General features: G+C 46.8%; 1 protein-coding gene across 1 annotated transcript; it reads right to left on the bottom strand.

The window, feature by feature from the left end:
* Positions 1-10,167: 10,167 nt before the first annotated feature.
* LOC142049741 (uncharacterized) lies at positions 10,168-11,700 on the bottom strand. The gene is given in 3 exon segments (XM_075077674.1): positions 10,168-10,995; positions 10,997-11,355; positions 11,358-11,700. Coding segments are annotated over 3 exon segments (1,530 nt in total).
* Positions 11,701-17,229: the final 5,529 nt, after the last annotated feature.

Here is a 17,229-nt window from a genome sequence, read left to right as displayed (position 1 = left end):
GTGGTGGCAAATGCCCTGTGGGGCTGGCTGCAGCAGTGGAAGCAAAGCAACTGGCAGCGCAGAGGCAAACCCATCTGGGCTGCCGCATTGTGGCAAGATATTGCTGCCCAGGTAGAGAACCTGGTTGTGAAAGTATGTCATGTGGATGCTCACGTCCCCAAGAGTCGGCCCACTGAAGAACATCGAAACAACCAGCAGGTGGATCAGGCTGCCAAGATTGAAGTGGCTGAGGTGGATCTGGACTGGCAACATAAGGGTGAACTATTTCTAGCTCGGTGGGCCCATGACACCTCAGGTCATCAAGGGAGAAATGCAACATACAGGTGGGCTCGTGATCGAGGGGTGGACTTGACCATGGACGCTATTGCGCAGGTTATCCACGAATGTGAAATGTGCACTGCAATCAATCAAGCGAAGCGGGTAAAGCCTCTGTGGTATGGGGGACGATGGTTGTAGTATAAATATGGGGAGGCCTGGCAAATTGACTATATTACACTCCCACAAACCCGCCAAGGCAAGCACCATGTGCTCACCATGGTAGAGGCAACCACCGGCTGGCTGGAAACATATCCTGTCCCCCACGCCACTGCCCGGAACACTATCCTGGCTCTCGGAAAAACAAGTCCTGTGGCGACATGGCACCCCAGAGAGAACCGAGTCAGACAATGGGACTCATTTCCGAAACAGCCTCATAGACACCTGGGCCAAAGAGCATGGTATTGAGTGGGTGTATCACATCCCCTATCATGCACCAGCCTCTGGGAAAATTGAACGGTACAATGGACTATTAAAGACGACACTGAGAGCAATGGGGGTGTGGAACATTCAAGCGCTGGGATGTACATTTAGCAAAAGCCACCTGGTTAGTCAACACGAGGGGATCTGCCAGGCGAGCTGGCCCTGCCCAGTCAGAATCCTTACGTACTGTGGAAGGGGATAAAGTCCCTGTAGTGCACATAAAAAATATGTTGGGCAAAACAGTCTGGGTTATTCCTGCTTCAGTCAAAGGCAAACCCACTCGTGGGATTGCGTTTGCTCGAGGACCTGGGTGCACTTGGTGGGTGATGTGGGAGGATGGAGGAGTCCGATGTGTGCCTCAAGGGGATTTAATTTTGGGTGAAAACAGCCAATGAAATGAATAATATGCTGTTAATTGCTATATAATTTTGTATGTCACCACTACTATGGTTGCTATATGCCATATCAGTGGAATGGTATCATGGTGGGAATCTCCTAATTAATAATAATAGCAAATGAACTTTCAGTTGAACCAAGCAAAGTACAGCAGTGAGAGAACAAGAACTACCAGTGCAGCGGTGATGGAACAAGGACTGACTTCAGCATGCAACAATCTGACACCACACACAGCACCTCTCTGAAAGACTCTTACAATAGATGAGACCCAAAGTCATGGACTAAATGAACTCAATGGACATTTCACCGGCATTTTACAGGGGTGGTCCATAGACTAGGGGAATGATAAATGAAACTCTGTATATCCTGTTAAAGGATGAGAAGGTGGGTAGGGATTATTGAAATTGTATTGAATAGTATGGGACCTGAGCATGATGTAAATGATATGGAATAAGGGGTGGATACTGTCATGGTTTTAGCTGGGATAGAGTTTATTTTCTTCACTGTAGCTGGTATAGTGCTGTGCTTTGAACTTAGCATGGAAAAAAAATGTTGAGATAACACACAGATGTTTTGGGCTGTTGCTGGGTAGCGCTTGTACTAGTCAAGGACTTTTCTAGCTTCCCATGCTCTGCTGGGTGCACAAGAAGCTGGGAGGGGAGGGGGCACAGCTAAGAGAGCTGATTCAAACTGACCAAAGGGATATTCCATATCATGTAACGTCATGCCCAGTATGTTAACTGGGAGGGGCTGGCGGGGGGAGGGAGGAAGCAATCGTGGCTCGGGGATGGGCAGCGTCGGTCGGCAGGTGGTGAGCGGTTGTATCGTTTGTGTTTCTGTGGGTTTTTATCCTTTTTTTTTCCTTTCCCTTCCTTTTCCATTTTATTATATTAACATTATTGTCATTGTTATCATAATCATTATTATTATTATTTTATTGTAATCATTAAACTGTGCTTGTCTCAACCCACAAGTTCTTTTGCTCGTCCAATTCTCTTCCCCCATCCCACAGGGGTGGGGGGGGAGTGAGCGAGCGGCTGCGTGCTGTTCAGTTGCCAACTGAGGCTGAACCACGACACTATTAAACTGTCTTTATCTCAAACCATGAGTTGCCTCACTTTCACTCTTCCGATTCTCTCCCCGGTCCCACCAGGGGGTAGTGAGCGAGCGGCTGCGTGGTGCTTGGTTGCTGACTGGGGCTAAACCACGACAGTACCTCACTCAATAATTCACTCTTATATGCTCGTGTGAGAGGTGAGTGGGCTATGTCTGAGCCAGAAAGTGGGAAATTTTAGACCTTTCTCTTGGGGTTTCTTGGTAACTGAGAAAATTTTGATATGTTTAGTTGGACATAAGACTGAAGCAAACTTATTGATTCTCAGGTAATTAATGGAGATATTTACAAGCTTTTCTGTACCCAACACAGAGCAATTTGGCAAAGAAATACCCCCCTCCCTCATCTCTATTAAGATGAGGGTTATATTAAGCCTTTGGGCATTGTGGAGGCAATAAGCTAGTAACATTTTAGGTGTTCTCTCACTACTAGGATAGTCTGGTGGGTTAACCTTAGCCAGCATCCAAATGCCCACCCAGCTGCTCACTTCCCCTCCTCAAGCAGGACAGGGGAAGATAATAAGATGTAAAAGCTTGTGAGTCAAGATAAAGACAGAGATCACTTCCCAATTGCTGTCATGGGCAAACAGACTCGACTTGGGGAAAATTAATTTAATTTTAATTATTAAACTGTTCTTATCCCGACCCACGAGTGTTACCCTTCTGATTCTCTCCCCATCTACCGGTGGGAGACTGAGAGAACAACTGCGTGGGGCTGAGTTGCCGGCTAAACCATGACAGTCTTTTTCGCGCCCAACGTGGGGCTCAAAGATTAGAGATAATAGCAGCTGCTGGTCACAGCACCATGTTCTCATTTTTGTAGTTTGTGTTAAAGATTGGTGTTGGTTTGTTTAGTCTGCTGTGTTCTGCTGTGATTAGTAATGTTTTGCCTGTGAGATTTGTTATGCAAACACTCATTTTCAGCTTTATCTGGTATTTGGGGTTTTTGCTGAAACCGTTACTGTACTTTGGATACCACCTTGTTGAGGCAATTAGCAATTACACCTCCTCCTCTGAGAGATTTTATATGGAGGAAATACAGAATGGTATCTTTGCAACTTTGTTCTATGATGTCTCTGCCTTTATTACAACAACCTTTTTGTATCTTGAACATCCTTGGGTGATTAAGGTACACTTATTGGGTTTTTTTGGGCATGTTGTTTTGTTTTTGACTAAGCAACTTCAGAATATCACCCAGAAATCTGCCCCAAGGCTTGATAGTTATGAGTGGCAGGGCATTTGGGATAGCATGGGCAAATACCTAGGGGAGTGGGCACCCCCAGTGTTTCAGAGCTTCACCCCCGAACAAGTGCAGAATCCTGAAAAACTAGTAGAATATTTGGAGAAAGTATGTTGTTACCCTGGGAACTCCAGAGAGACACAGATAAATGCAACGTGCTGGGGCCTGGCCCATGCGTACCGAGCCCTGCTCAACAGTATTCAGTGCCCCCAAGGGGAAGAGAAGGTCTCTGGATAGAAAGGCAAAGTGACAGGCACTGTGGCTGTTCAAACCCCCAGGACAAGCACTGTGGCTGCTTGTCGTGGTTCAGCCAGCAACTCAGGCCCACACAGTCACTCGCTCACTCCCCCACTGGTGGGATGGGGGACAGAATCAGAAGGGTAACACTCGTGGGTTGAGATAAGAAGAGTTTAATCATTAAAATAAAACAACAACAACAGAAATTCAATGGAAAGGAAAACAACGAGAGGCGCAAAACCTGGAGGAGGGAGGAAGGGGGATGAACCACCGAAACAGACCGCACACGACACAGCCGCTCACTGCCCGCCGACCCAATGCCATGCCTCCTCAAGCTGCAACTGCCCCCCTTAATATACTGGTAATGGTGTCAAATGGTACAGAATGAACATCCCATTGGCCAGTCAGGGTCAGCTGCCCCAGCCGTGGCCCCACCCCTCCCAGCCTCCTGCCCACGTGGCAGAGCGCGGGAAGCTGGAAAGGTCCCTGACCACCACAGGCACTACAGTGAAGAGAATTAACCCCTTCCCAGCCAAAACCAGCACATTCTCCACCCCTTATTCCATACCATTTACACCATGCCCAGGTCCCATACCATCCAATACAACCTTACCAAACACCACCCCTCCCCTTCCCATCCTTTGACATAATACACAGACATCATTCCCTTAGTCTATGGACCTTCTCTGTAAAATGTCTGTTAAAATGTCCATTGAATTCACCCAGTCCATGACTCTGGGCTCCATCTGTCATATAAGTCTTTCAGGGTGGGAGAGATTGTGTGTGTCGCGTTGGGTTGCTGCATACCAAGTCAGTCATTGTTCCATCACTGCTGCACTTTGCTTGTTTCACAGTTTATCTGCCATGTATCGGGAGGCTTGTACTATAATATCATTGCTACAACACAGAGATGACACACAATATTATATAGCAGTTTGCATTGTGCCATTCAGTTCATTGGCTGTTTTAGCCCAAAATCAAATCCCCTTGAGACATGCATCGGATTTCTCCAGCCTCCTGCATCACCCAAGTGCACCCAGGTCCTCGAGCAAAAGCAATCCAATGAATGGGTTTGCCTTTGCCTGAGGCAGGAAGAACCCAGACTGTTCAAAGGCTTCTCGTTGCTCAGGGCCCCATTTGAAATCATTCTTCTTCCAGGTCACCTGATAGAGAGGGCTTACGATCAGACTGTAATCTGGAATATGCATTCTCCAAAAACCCACAACGCCCAAGAAAGCTTGTGTTTCCTTTTTGCTAGTTGGTGGAGACATGGCTGCTATCTTGTTGATCACATCCATTGGGATCTGACGACGTCCATCTTGCCATTTGATTCCTAAGAACTGGATCTCTTGTGCGGGTCCCTTCACCTTATTTTGTTTTATGACAAAACCGGCTTTCAGAAGGATTAGGACTATTTTCTCTCCTTTCTCAAAAACTTCTTCCGCTGTGTTGCCCAACACGATGATGTCATCAATGTATTGATGGTGTTCTGTAGCTTCTCCCTGTTCCAGTACAGTCTGAATCAGTCCATGGCAAATGGTAGGACTGTGTTTCCACCCCTGGGGCAGTCGATTCCAGGTGTACTGGACGCCCCTCCAAGTAAAAAGCAAACTGTGGCCTGCACTCTGCTGCCAGAGGGATGGAGAAGAATGCATTAGCAATATCAATTGTGGCATACCCCTTGTCGGCCTTTGACTCCAGTTTGTATTGAAGTTCCAGCATGTCTGGCACAGCAGCACTCAACGGTGGAGTGACTTTGCTCACGCCATGATAGTCTACTGTTAGCCTCCACTCTCTATTAGACTTCTGCACTGCCAGTATGGGACTGTTAAAGGGTGAGTGGCTCTTATTGATGACTCCTTGGCTCTTCAGTTGGTTGAATGAGTTCATGGACGGGAATCAAGTAACCTTGGTTGGTGCGATATTGCCGCCAGTGCACTGTTGTGGTGGCGATCGGCACCTGTTGTTCTTTGACCTTCAGCAACCCCACAACAGAAGGGTCCTTCTAGAGGCCAGGCAAGGTAGACAGCTGTTTAGTTTCCTCCGTCTCCAAGGCAGCTACACCAAAAGCCCACTTGTACTCTTTCGGGTCCTTGAAATACCTTCTCCTGAGGTAGTCTATGCCAAGGATGCATTGAGCCTCTGGGCCAGTCATAATGGGATGCTTTGGCCACTCATTCCTGGTTAGGCTCACTTCGGCCTCCAATACAGTTAGCTCTTGGGATCCCCCTGTCACTCCAGCAATACTGATGGGTTCTGCCCTGATATAGTTTGATGGCATTAAGGTGCACTGTGCGCCCGTGTCCACTAAAGCTTTATACTCCTGTGGGTCGGACATGCCAGGCCATCGGATCCACACAGTCCAGTGAACCCAGTTATCCCTTTCCTCCACCTGGCTGGAGGCAGGGCCTTTCTAGTCCTGATCATGGCATTCGCAACTTACTTCCTGTAAATGTGAATCAAGAGCCTGTCTATTAAGGTCAGAAATAAAATCAATACTTCTATTCCTCTGTCTGGGGACCTGTTCACTGGAATCTGGAGCAGCAGCTTTCCTGTAAGACCCTCCCTGAGTGATTGTTCTTCCTTGCAGTTCACGCACCCGTGCCTCTAGGTTCGAGGTAGGCTTGCCATCCCACCTCATCATATCATCTCCATGGTCACACAGGTAGGACCATAGGGTGGCCCGTGGTGTGTATCCTCTCCTTTGAGCCAAAGGACGCTTATTCTTAACAGCTGAGACACTACTCTGTAGAGGTGGGGAGCAGGAGATATCTTCTTTGAGTTGCTGGATCTCTCGGGAGAGTTTCTCCTCAGTAGAGGCTAGCGAGGAAGAGAGATTTGCTTTGTAGTCCTGGAGTCTATGAAGCACCTCCGCGACTGTTGGTCCCTCATCCCCTTTCCAGGACATCACTGCCAATAAGTTTGCATACAAGGATGGTGTGTTCCGTACAAACTTCCTCCACATGGGTCGTGTGCACTTGGCTTCATCTGGTTCTTTGGATGTCTGTTGATCGTCCAGGTCACCATAAATCACCTCAAGCACGGCTAATTCCCTTAGATGCTCAATGCCTTTCTCCATGGTCATCCATTTTCCTAGGCGAAATACAATATCTTCCTTGAAGGGGTACATTTCTCTCACTGCGGACAGGAGCCGCCTCCAGAGGCTGAGGGCTTGTGTTCCTTTTCCAATTGCTTTGTTGAAGCCCCCTTCCCCAGAAAGGGATCCCAGTTGTTTGGCTTCCTTCCCCTCTGTTTCCAGACTACTGGCCCCATTATCCCAGCATCGGAGCAGCCAGGTGATAACGTGTTCACCTGAATGACGCCCAAAATCTTTCCGTATATTCCGCATCTCACTCAAGGATAGGGATCAGGTAGTTTCCGTTTCTTGTACACATTCTTCCTCTTCCTCCTCCTCTCCTCGTGATGGCCCTGCTCTTCCATTATCTCTTTCTTCTTGAGTATAGGGGTGACTGATACTGACACGGGTTGATCCTTTTATTCAGCTACGATGTGTGTTGTGGGGGTTTGAGTGGCTGCAGTGCTTGTTGCTTTCCTTGTCTTTGTCTTTTTAGATCCAGACCCTTGGGGGTACTGAATAGTGTTAAATAGGGCTCAATAGGCACTGGCCAGGCCCCAGCACATTGCAGTCATTTCTATCTCTCTGGAGTTGCCTGGGTGACAACATACTTCCTCCATATATTCTACTAATTTTTCAGGATTCTGCACTTGTTCAGGGGTGAAGTCCCACAACACTGGGGGTGCCCACCATCTTAGGCATTTGCCCATACTGTCCCACATACCCTGCCACCCATAGCTATCGAGCCTTGGGGCAGATCTATGGATTATATTTTTAAATTGCTTATTAACCTTAGACAGAACTGAAACCATCTGCCAAAGAAATACCAACAGATGTATCTTAACTACCCAAGGATGTTCAAGATACTGAAAAGTTGTTGTAATGAAGGAGGAGGTGTTATAGAAGATGGTAGCTAAGGTGCCATTCTGTATGTCCTCCATAAAAAACCTCTCAGAGGAGGAGGTATAATTGCTAATTGCCTCCATGAGGTGGTAGCCGAAGTACAGTAATGGCTTCCATGCAAGACCTAAATAACCAATAACGGTCAAGGCCAGTGTTTCAATAACAAGTCTCCTAGGCAAAACTTCTCTAATCACTGCAGAGCACAGCAAACTACAAAAACCAACAGCAATTTTTAACATGGACTTTACAATCGGCATGGTAAAGACTGGACAAACTAATACTGATAACAGATGAATCAATGCTGTGACCAGCAACTGTTATTATCTCAAACCCTTTGAGCCCCACGTTGGGTGCCAAAAATGGACTGTCGTGGTTCAGCCCCAGTTGGCCAACTAAGTACCACACAGCCACTCACTCACTCCCCCCACTCCTGTGGGATGGGGGAGAGAATCGTAAAGGACAAAGCAAGACAACTCATGGGTTTAGTAGTTTAATAATTAAAATAAAACAGTAATAATAATAATTAAAATATAATGAAAAAGAAAATAACATGACAGACAGACATATGAACCCTCAGGAGGAGGAAAAAACAAAAATCCAAACAACAAGTGATGCAACTGCTTATCACCCGCCGACCGATGCTGCCCGTCCTCGAGCCGTAATTGCTTCCCCCCCACGGCCAGCTCCCCACCATTAATATACTGGGCATGACGTTACATGATATGGAATATCCCTTTGGCCAGTTTGAATCTGCTCTCTTAGCTGTGCCCCCTCCCCTCCCGGCTTCTTGTGCACCTGGCAGAGCATGGGAAGCCAGAAATGTCTTTGACTAGTAAAAGCACTACCCAGCAACAACCAAAACATCTGCGTGTTATCAACAATGTTTTCATACTAAGTCCAAAGCACAGCACTATGTCAGCTACAGTGAAGAAAATTAACTCTATCCCAGCTAAAACCATGACATATGTGCAAACTAAAAACAACGTATAATGTACCTTAAATGCTTCATGACCAGCAGTTTGAACCATATAAGAAATTCAAAAGTGTATTAGCTAAATATTTTTAATTGGTTTGGGGCATTTGTTTTAAAATTGTTGTAAATGTCTTGGAACTTTGCAACAACTTTTTTCTGACCTATGTTTTTATGATTTTTTTTGTTATCCCATCTGATCAAAATGAGTTGTCGCAACAGGTCATATAAGGGACGTGCAATTATTGCAAAGTCCATGATATGTTTTCTCCAAAAGACCAATAATCCCAAGGTATGTTGCAGCTCTTTTTTCACTTTCTGGGATTTTTACCTGATCCAATGCTGAGAGGGTGTCTCGAGGAATACAGACTGACCCTCCTTTCCACCAGATGCCCAAAAACTTAACTTCACTGGCAGGAGATCGTATTTTTTCTTTTGGTATTTGGAGGCCTGTTCCTTCCAGATGATTAATAATTCTGTCCTGCATAGTCTGCACCAAAGCTATGGTATGTCCCCCTATTAGTATGTCATCAATATACTGATAGACTTTGACCTCTCTTTCTGATGGGATTATTGACAATTCCTGTGCTAGGGCATGGTGGGCCAAGGTAGGCGAGTGTTTATATCCCTGAGGCAAATGGGTAAAAGTATACTGTTGTCCTTCCCAGGTAAAAGCAAATCGATATCGATCACACTCCTGGAGTGGAACCATAAAAAACATGTCCTTCACATCAATGGTTGCTAAGATAGGGTGGGCCTGTTCTTGAATGGTTGCAATTAATTCGGCTATGTCAGGTACAGCCGCAGTCAAGGGGCCAGTGTTTGCATTCAGTTGCCGATAGTCAATGGTCAGTCGCCATTTTCCATTAGGTTTGCGTACTGGCCACACCGGTGAATTGTACGGGGAGCGGGTAAACACTAAAATTCCCCATTGTTTGAGATCCTCAATTACTGGGGCTATCCCTTCCCTGGCTCCTAACGGCAACGGATAGGGTTTTACGTTGGTAGTCTTGGAGGGGGGAAGGGCAGGTGCCATTTGCAATAGGCACACCTCCGTCCAAGATGTTTCAGTTAATTGCCTGATCTGGGGGATGCCAAAAGACCACAAGTTCCACTGGGTGTCATGCCATTGCCTTCCCTTCAACACATCTATGCCTAGAAGGTTCGTCTGAAAAGGTCCTATGGCTACCACGGTATTGATGGGGGCTTCCTCTCCTGGTAACCATAGTGTCACTGCAGTCATAGGCATTGACTGTGTTTTTCCCAGAGCATTTAAGATAATTAGATTTCTGGGTGGGATAGAGATCCCGCAGCGTTCTGCTTCAGTCCACATCAGTGCGGTGATTTGTGCCCCAGTATCAATTAGAAAAATTACCGGTCTTCTCCTTGGTCCTACAGCTACTGTGATTAATAAATCCCCTCTTACATTCAAGGTGAGTTGTCTTACAAACATCCATCCTCCGCTCCCCTCCTCACCTTCGGGGAACGGAGGGCCTAGTTTTCTGCCTTTTCCCTAGTCAGCTCCCCCTCAAGATCTATCAGGGGTGGAGCATCGGGAACTAATCTGAGAGTGGCCTTCTTCCCTGACCATTTCTGTACAAGTTTTTCCAATTTTTGGGTTAGGAGTCCATCCATCAGGTCTTAAGGAATGCCCTTCTGAAGCCCTAGATGCCATAACCCCTGTCGACTTAGGGGTCTCTCTCCCCCAGGATGATTGTTGCGGAGTGGCCTCAAATCCTGGCCCTTCCCAATTGACAGCTGCCGATTGTTATCTTGCTCTGCAGACCATACAACCCTTGTTTCGGTTTTTTGGAACGATCCACCAACAGGGCCATATTTTCTACCAAAATTAATTAATTCCTGCGCTACCTCCTCCCATGTCCACACTTTCCTTCCCAACCACTGATGGTTGGGGGTTATTATCCCTTCCAGAGTGGCCGTAGTTCTTTCTCCTTTGGGAGTATTTTGAATTTTCCCCTGTAATTGGATCCCAATGGGTTTCAGGGAGTCAGGGAGTCCCCGGATCAGGGGAGTCATCCTCTCTGGGTCCACAGGCATCATCATCGGGGAACTCTGGTTGGGCTTGAGCTCCCAATCATACATCATTTGGAGACAGGCCGCTTTCTGCACACTTTCCACTAACTGATCCACCGTACCTGTTATGGCAAGGGGATATCCCCTCTCCAAAGGGTTCAGCCCCCCAGCCCAATATGCGGCCCTCTGGGTTAATGGCCATGTGGCTTGGCGATTACCTGTAGTTAGGAACACACCCGGACCCCAATATCCTTCTGCTTCTTTCTCTGACAACAAAATTCCATCCCTGCCCCCCCGACAGTGACACTCTCCACACATATTCTGTCTCCGATTCCTTCGGAGTTCTCGCAAAGTCTTTCTTCAAATTTGTTAGTTCAGTTGCTGTAAATGGGACCTCTTTGGTGAGAACTTGAGGACAGTCATCGTTATTGTCCTCATATAAGTACTCTGTTTTAACCAGTGGATACATGTGAGGGAGGCTTTCTACAGTTTCCCTTGCCTTCTTCAAGTCTCCCTGAGGGTAAACTTGCCATATCCCTTTCTCTGAAAGTTTCACCTCTACCTCCACCTGTGTATCTGTTTCCCTCAAAAGTTGGTTCCTCAATTCTTCCTTCAGTATGGCATTTTGATTTCTTTCCTCCTTCAACAATTGCTTATTTTCCTCCAATTATTCTGCGATGACCTTATGACCATCTGCAGTATGCTTATTGCGGCATCGGCTTGACAAAGCCTCTGTTTCTTATCTTCCACTGCCGCTGACAGACTCGCTCCCAGTACTGCGCAAGTGATAGCTTTTCCTTTTCCTGATCTAACCCTAGCTTCTTTCTGCAGTACCCTTATCCCTCTGGGGTTGAAACCAATGTTTTTTTCCCAATCTTGTCCCTGGAGTGAGGGGCGAGATCGGTGCACATCCAAAAGATCATATAGCTTATCTATCTCTGCGACCGGCAAAGAGACATAATTGTGGGCATCGACTGCCTTCTGAGGGGCCATCTTACCTAACACAAAGGGGCTATATCATCCTGAGGGGGCCACACCTTAATATTCCAATTTTCCCCTATTCACCCTCAGGAGGTCACACCTTAACTGTGTACTTTCTGTTCTCTAAGAATCCTGTCTGTGATGCCAATTTAAAAATGTCATGTTCCACTGTTGGGTTAAAAAATTTGGCAGAGGTTAAACCCCCTTGCTTTCCAACCAACCTCAGGTAGCTCTGGGTGGTTGGGGGTGGCTGGCCTTAACTTCTGATTAACTCAAATGTTTTATTGTGACTAGGTTCCTTTTACATTCTCAGAAACAGAACTAAGACTCAAAACGGAGTCAAGTGCCAAGTCACTTTATTTGGCCAACAAGTATGCAAGAGAAAAGGAGAGAAAGAGACAACAGAGTGAGAAAGGGAGAGAGAGTTGTGATAGCTACCACCATGGATCTGTGGCATCCCGTTGATCTGATGTATCTTCGAATCTGGTAGGAGAACATTCTTCTTTTCCCTTCCCTTCCCTTCCCTTCCCTTCCCTTCCCTTCCCTTCCCTTCCCTTCCCTTCCCTTCCTGCTGGTCCTCTGCTGGTTTCGCCTTTTATAGCATTGTTCTCAGAACTGTTTTACATAATCATGCCTCCGGTTCGGAGATGGGGACACATGCCCAGTACTGTCACTAGAGGGTCTAGAGGGTCTGAGCCCCTCATATGTGGTCAGTAGACCCTGGGCCCAGGCGCATGCGCAGAGGACTAGGGCTATGTGCTCTGAGGCAACAGGATGCATATGTGTTCCTGTCGGGTCAAACTGTCCTGGTTGCCGTGGCGATGAGGTTTCGGTGGTTAAACTGTCCTGCTTGGTTGCCGTGGTGGTTAAACTGTCCTAGTTGCCATTGTGGCTAAAACTGTCCTGCCAACAATGTTGAGACAAGTTTCTAGTCCCTTACATGGCTCCCAGCATGTACTGGTGCCTGGGGCTATTCCTCCCCAGGTGCAGGGCTTTGACCTTCCCCTTATTAAACTGTATGAGGTTCCTGCCGGCCCATTTCTCCAGGTTCCTCTGGATGACAGCATGACCCTCTGGCATATCAGCTACTCCTCCCACTTTTGTGTAATCAGCAAACTTGCTGATTTGCAGGTCATCAATGAAGGTGCTGAACAAGACTGGACCCAGTACAGACCCCTTGGGTACACTGCTAGTCACTGTTGTCCAGCTAGACTTTGTGCCACTGATCATCACCCTCTGGGCCCAGCCATTCAGCCAGGTTTCAATCCACCTCAATGCCTGCTTTTTCCAGCCCATACAGATTCTCTAAGAGGTTTTCATGGGAGACAGCATCAAAAGCTTTAATGAATTTGAGGTAGAATCATAGAATCATAGATTGTCCTGAGTTGGAAGGGACCCACAAGGCTCATCAAGTCCAACTCCTGTCCCTGCACAGGACAACCCCAAATTTATGCCATATCTCTGAGAGCACTGTCCAAGTGTTTCTTGAATAGCGTCAGGCTTGGCACTGTGACTACCTCCCTGGGGAGCCTGTTCCAGGTCTCCACTACCCTCTGGGTGAAGAATCTTTTCCTAATAGCCAACCTAAACCTCCCCTGGCACATCTTCCTGCCATTCCCTCAGGTCAGCACCTGCCCCTCCTCCTCCCCTTGTCAGGAAGCTCTAGACCATGATAAGGTCTCACCTCAGTCTCCTCTTCTCTAGGCTGAACAAACCAAGTGACCTTAGCTGCTCCTCATATGGTTTCTCCTCTAAACCCTTCACCAACTTCATGGCCCTCCTCTGGACACTCTCTAGTAGCTTTATATCTTTAATGTACCATGGCACCCAAAACTGCACACAGTACTCAAGGTGAGGCCGCACCAGTGCAGAGTAGAACAGGACAATCACCTCCCTCGACCAGCTAGCAATACAGTGCTTGATGCACCCAAGGACATGGTTGGCCCTCTTGGCTGCCAGGACGCACTGTTGGCTCATGTTCAACTTGCCATCAACCAGAACCCCCAGGTCGCTCTCTCTGCAGAGCTGCTCTCCAGCCTCTCGTTCCCCAGTCTGTATGTATATCCAGGATTGCCGTGCCCCAGGTGTAAAATCCGGCACTTGCTCTTTTTAAACTTCATATGGTTGGTGATTGCCCAGCTCTCCAGTCTGTCCAGATCTCTTTGCAGGGCCTCTCTGCCCTGACTGACTGACCTGTAGCTCCCTGGGTTCTCCTTCTTGCCCTTCTTGAAAATAGCAGTGACATTTGTTTTCCTGCAGTCTTCAGGCACTTCTCCCAGTCACCATGTGTTGAGAACTGTTAGGATTAATAGCCTTGCTTAGCACTAGAAGCTAAGTTAGTTGACGCCTTAGGCCGTGAGAGCTGACCAAGAGTAAACTTTTTGTTAAAGCTAATGTTGCAAACAGAAATAGATGAAATTGGCAGATGCAAGCAGAATGAAGAATAAAAGGACCAAGTAAACAATTCCAAGAGAATGAGGTAACTTCAGAAGGCAGCCAGCCCAGTGACCAAGAAAATCAATAAGAAATCAAGGGACCACTGACCAGAATTAAGTGATTGGACTTGGAGATCAGATGATGGATTACCCAGTGATGGATGACCCAGTGGTCAGCCTTGAATTTTATCAGGCGTCCACTGCCACACACTCCAGGAGATTCCCACATCTCCTGAGGTAGTATATAGGCTATTTTCTACTCTGTCATCAGGTTAGATAGGGCCCAGAGCTACTGCCCATGGTACTTCTTGCTTCACTTGTTGGAAGGCTTGCTGTTGCTTGGGTCCCAACTCAAACTGATTTCACTGGGTCATGACATAACAGTGGTTTCACAAGCTGACTGTATCCAGGAATGTGCATCAGCCAGAATCTGACCATTCCAAGGAAAGTTTGAGTTTCCTTTTAGTTGGTGGGGTTCAGCAAACATACTAATCTTTTCTACTGCTTCCCTAGGTGTCTGTAGTCTTCCATCCACCCGTGTTAGGCCTAAGAATTGTTTCTGTAGAGGGTCCTTTGACTTTAGACTTCTTGATGGTTGTATTGGTTGTACATGGCAAGGTTGGGGTGGGGGGGAGGATGCAGAGGTGGCCTCTGTGAGAAAAGGTTCCAGCCAGCTCCGCAACAGATCCACCACAGGCCAAAGCTGAGCCAATCAGCAAAGCTGGTGGTGCCTCTGTGAAAACATATTTAAGAAAAGGAAAAAATGCCAGACAGGCAGAGGAGTGAAGAAAAAATAGTGAGGAGTAGTACAAACACCAAGGTCAGAAAAAAAGGAAGAGGAGGTGCTCCAGATGCTGGAGCAGGTATTTCTTTGCAGCCTGTGGAAGAGACCATACTGGAACAGATATTCACACTGCAGCCCATGAAAGACCACACACCAGAGCAGTTGGCTGTTTCCTGAAGGAATTGCAGTCCATGGAGAATCCATAGTGGAGCAGGTTTTCCTGAAGGACCGCAGCACTGTGCTGGTTTTGTCTGGGATAGAGTTAATTTTCTTCATAGTAGCTAGTATGGGGCTATGTTTTGGATTTGTGCTGAAAACAGTGTTGATAATACAGAGATGTTTTAGTTATTGCTGAGCAGCGCTTACACAGAGTCAAGGACTTTTATGCTTCTCACACCACCCCACCAGTGAGTAGGCTGGGGGTGCACAAGAAGTTGGGAGGGGACACAGCCAGGACAGCTGACCCCAACTGACCAAAAGGATATTCCATACCATATGACGTCATGCTGAGCATATAAAGCTGGGGGAAGAAGAAGGAAGACGGGGACATTCAGAGTGATGGTGTTTGTGTTCCCAAGTAACTGTTACATGTGACGGAACCCTGCTTTCCTGGAGATGGCTGAACACCTGCCTGCTGATGGGAAGTAGTGAATTAATTCCTTGCTTTGCTTTGCTTGTGTGCATGTCTTCTGCTTTCCCTATTAAACTGTCTTTATTTCAACCCACAAGTTTTCTCACTTTTGCTCTTCTGATTCTCTCCCTCATCCCACTGGAGGGGGAGTGAGTGAGAAATTGTGTGGTGCTTAGTTGTCAGCTGGGGTTAAACCACAACTAGCCCGTGGAGAGGACCTAAGCTGGTGTGGTGGTGCAGCCCCCCCAGGCCACTCTGGGATCCCAGCACAAGCCCTATTGTGTTGTTATCTTATCTAAACTAAAGCTGTGTAACAAATCATATTCAAAAAAATTTGCAGGATACACAAGGTTGTATTTGTGACAATTTGGTGTAGTCGGCCATATCCACAAACCTGAATTTGCGACAATTTTGACGTAGGCAGCAGGATGGCAAGTAGTGCCACCGATTACGTACGAAGGCACAGTATTAATCCGAACCCTGGCTTCTCAAAAGAATGGATGAAGGATAATTGGTATAACTGTGAAGCAGTAGAGAAGCAGCTAAGTGCCACGAGGGGTTTGATAGAGTTAGAACTGTTATGACTAAAACTTGTCGCTTTGGGGGAGTCAGAAAGGCTTCAAGACAAGAAGTGCCTAAACAAATTTACGATTACTACATTTGACCTTAGAAGAAGCAGATGTACAGAACCATAAAGATAAGGAACTGCAGAGCAAACACTAAACCAGAACAGACTATCCCTCAAGGACAGTATATACGTGGTCTCAGAACTGAGTTTGCGCGAAAGCAAAAGTTAACTAGCAGACACAGTGAGGAAGAGTATATCCTTCATCCAGAGACCCCTGACAACCACCCAGAGACACCAACAGGCATCATGCGCAAAGGACATTTGCATCTGATAATGAGTTCTTGGAAAATAATGAATATGTATATATTTTCTTGGGAAACTAATGAATATGTATGTAGAGCTTGTATAAGTTATGCAACTAACCCTGTGCAGGCACGCAGATTAGGAGGAGTGATCCCCTGTGCGTCCAGCACTGCAATAAAGAATACCTGCTTAATAGTCATTCAGACTATTGAGTCCTGATTTCGGCTTTTCACGGCATCAATTTGGCACCCCAGATGGGACCCTCTCTGCTCGGCTGTAGGACCCGCTGAGAACAGGACTCCCTAGGGTACCCCCGGGATTTCCCAGAGGGACTCCTCACCTCAATTGGATCACTGCAGGAGCAGACAGGGACCATCTAAAGGAATAAAGGTATTCTTTAAATATTTCTGGATCTCTGTTTTAGAATCTGGGACCGGTCATTTGGGGTTCTCGTAAGCCGTAGGAGACATCTGCAGGGATGAATGTCACTGACTCCTGACAGATGTTCTGCAGAAGACCTTTATTGCCAGCTTTTCACTGCTTATATATATTTTTGACACATTCTCCATGCGATCACATGCACAAACAGTTTCTGTTATTCATCAGCTAGCTCTAAGCACGCGCCTTATGCTACATTCTAATATGCTGTTTTATTCACGTTACCTCATTTGTTTTAGCTTACTTAATTCTTTCTTGACATTCCCACGCTCCTGTGTCTGTTCTTTACTGCTGCACTGCTTCAGCTCAAGGACGTGTCAAACAGCGCTAAGTTACTTGCAAATTCATCTCCTACAGATGTCCTACGCAGAGTGCCGTATCC

This window comes from Phalacrocorax aristotelis, chromosome W (genome assembly GCF_949628215.1).
Source record: "Phalacrocorax aristotelis chromosome W, bGulAri2.1, whole genome shotgun sequence".
NCBI classification, from domain to species: Eukaryota; Metazoa; Chordata; class Aves; order Suliformes; family Phalacrocoracidae; genus Phalacrocorax; species Phalacrocorax aristotelis.
The sequence above is the reverse complement of the archived record's forward strand: the minus strand, read 5'-3'. Positions and strand labels throughout refer to the sequence as shown.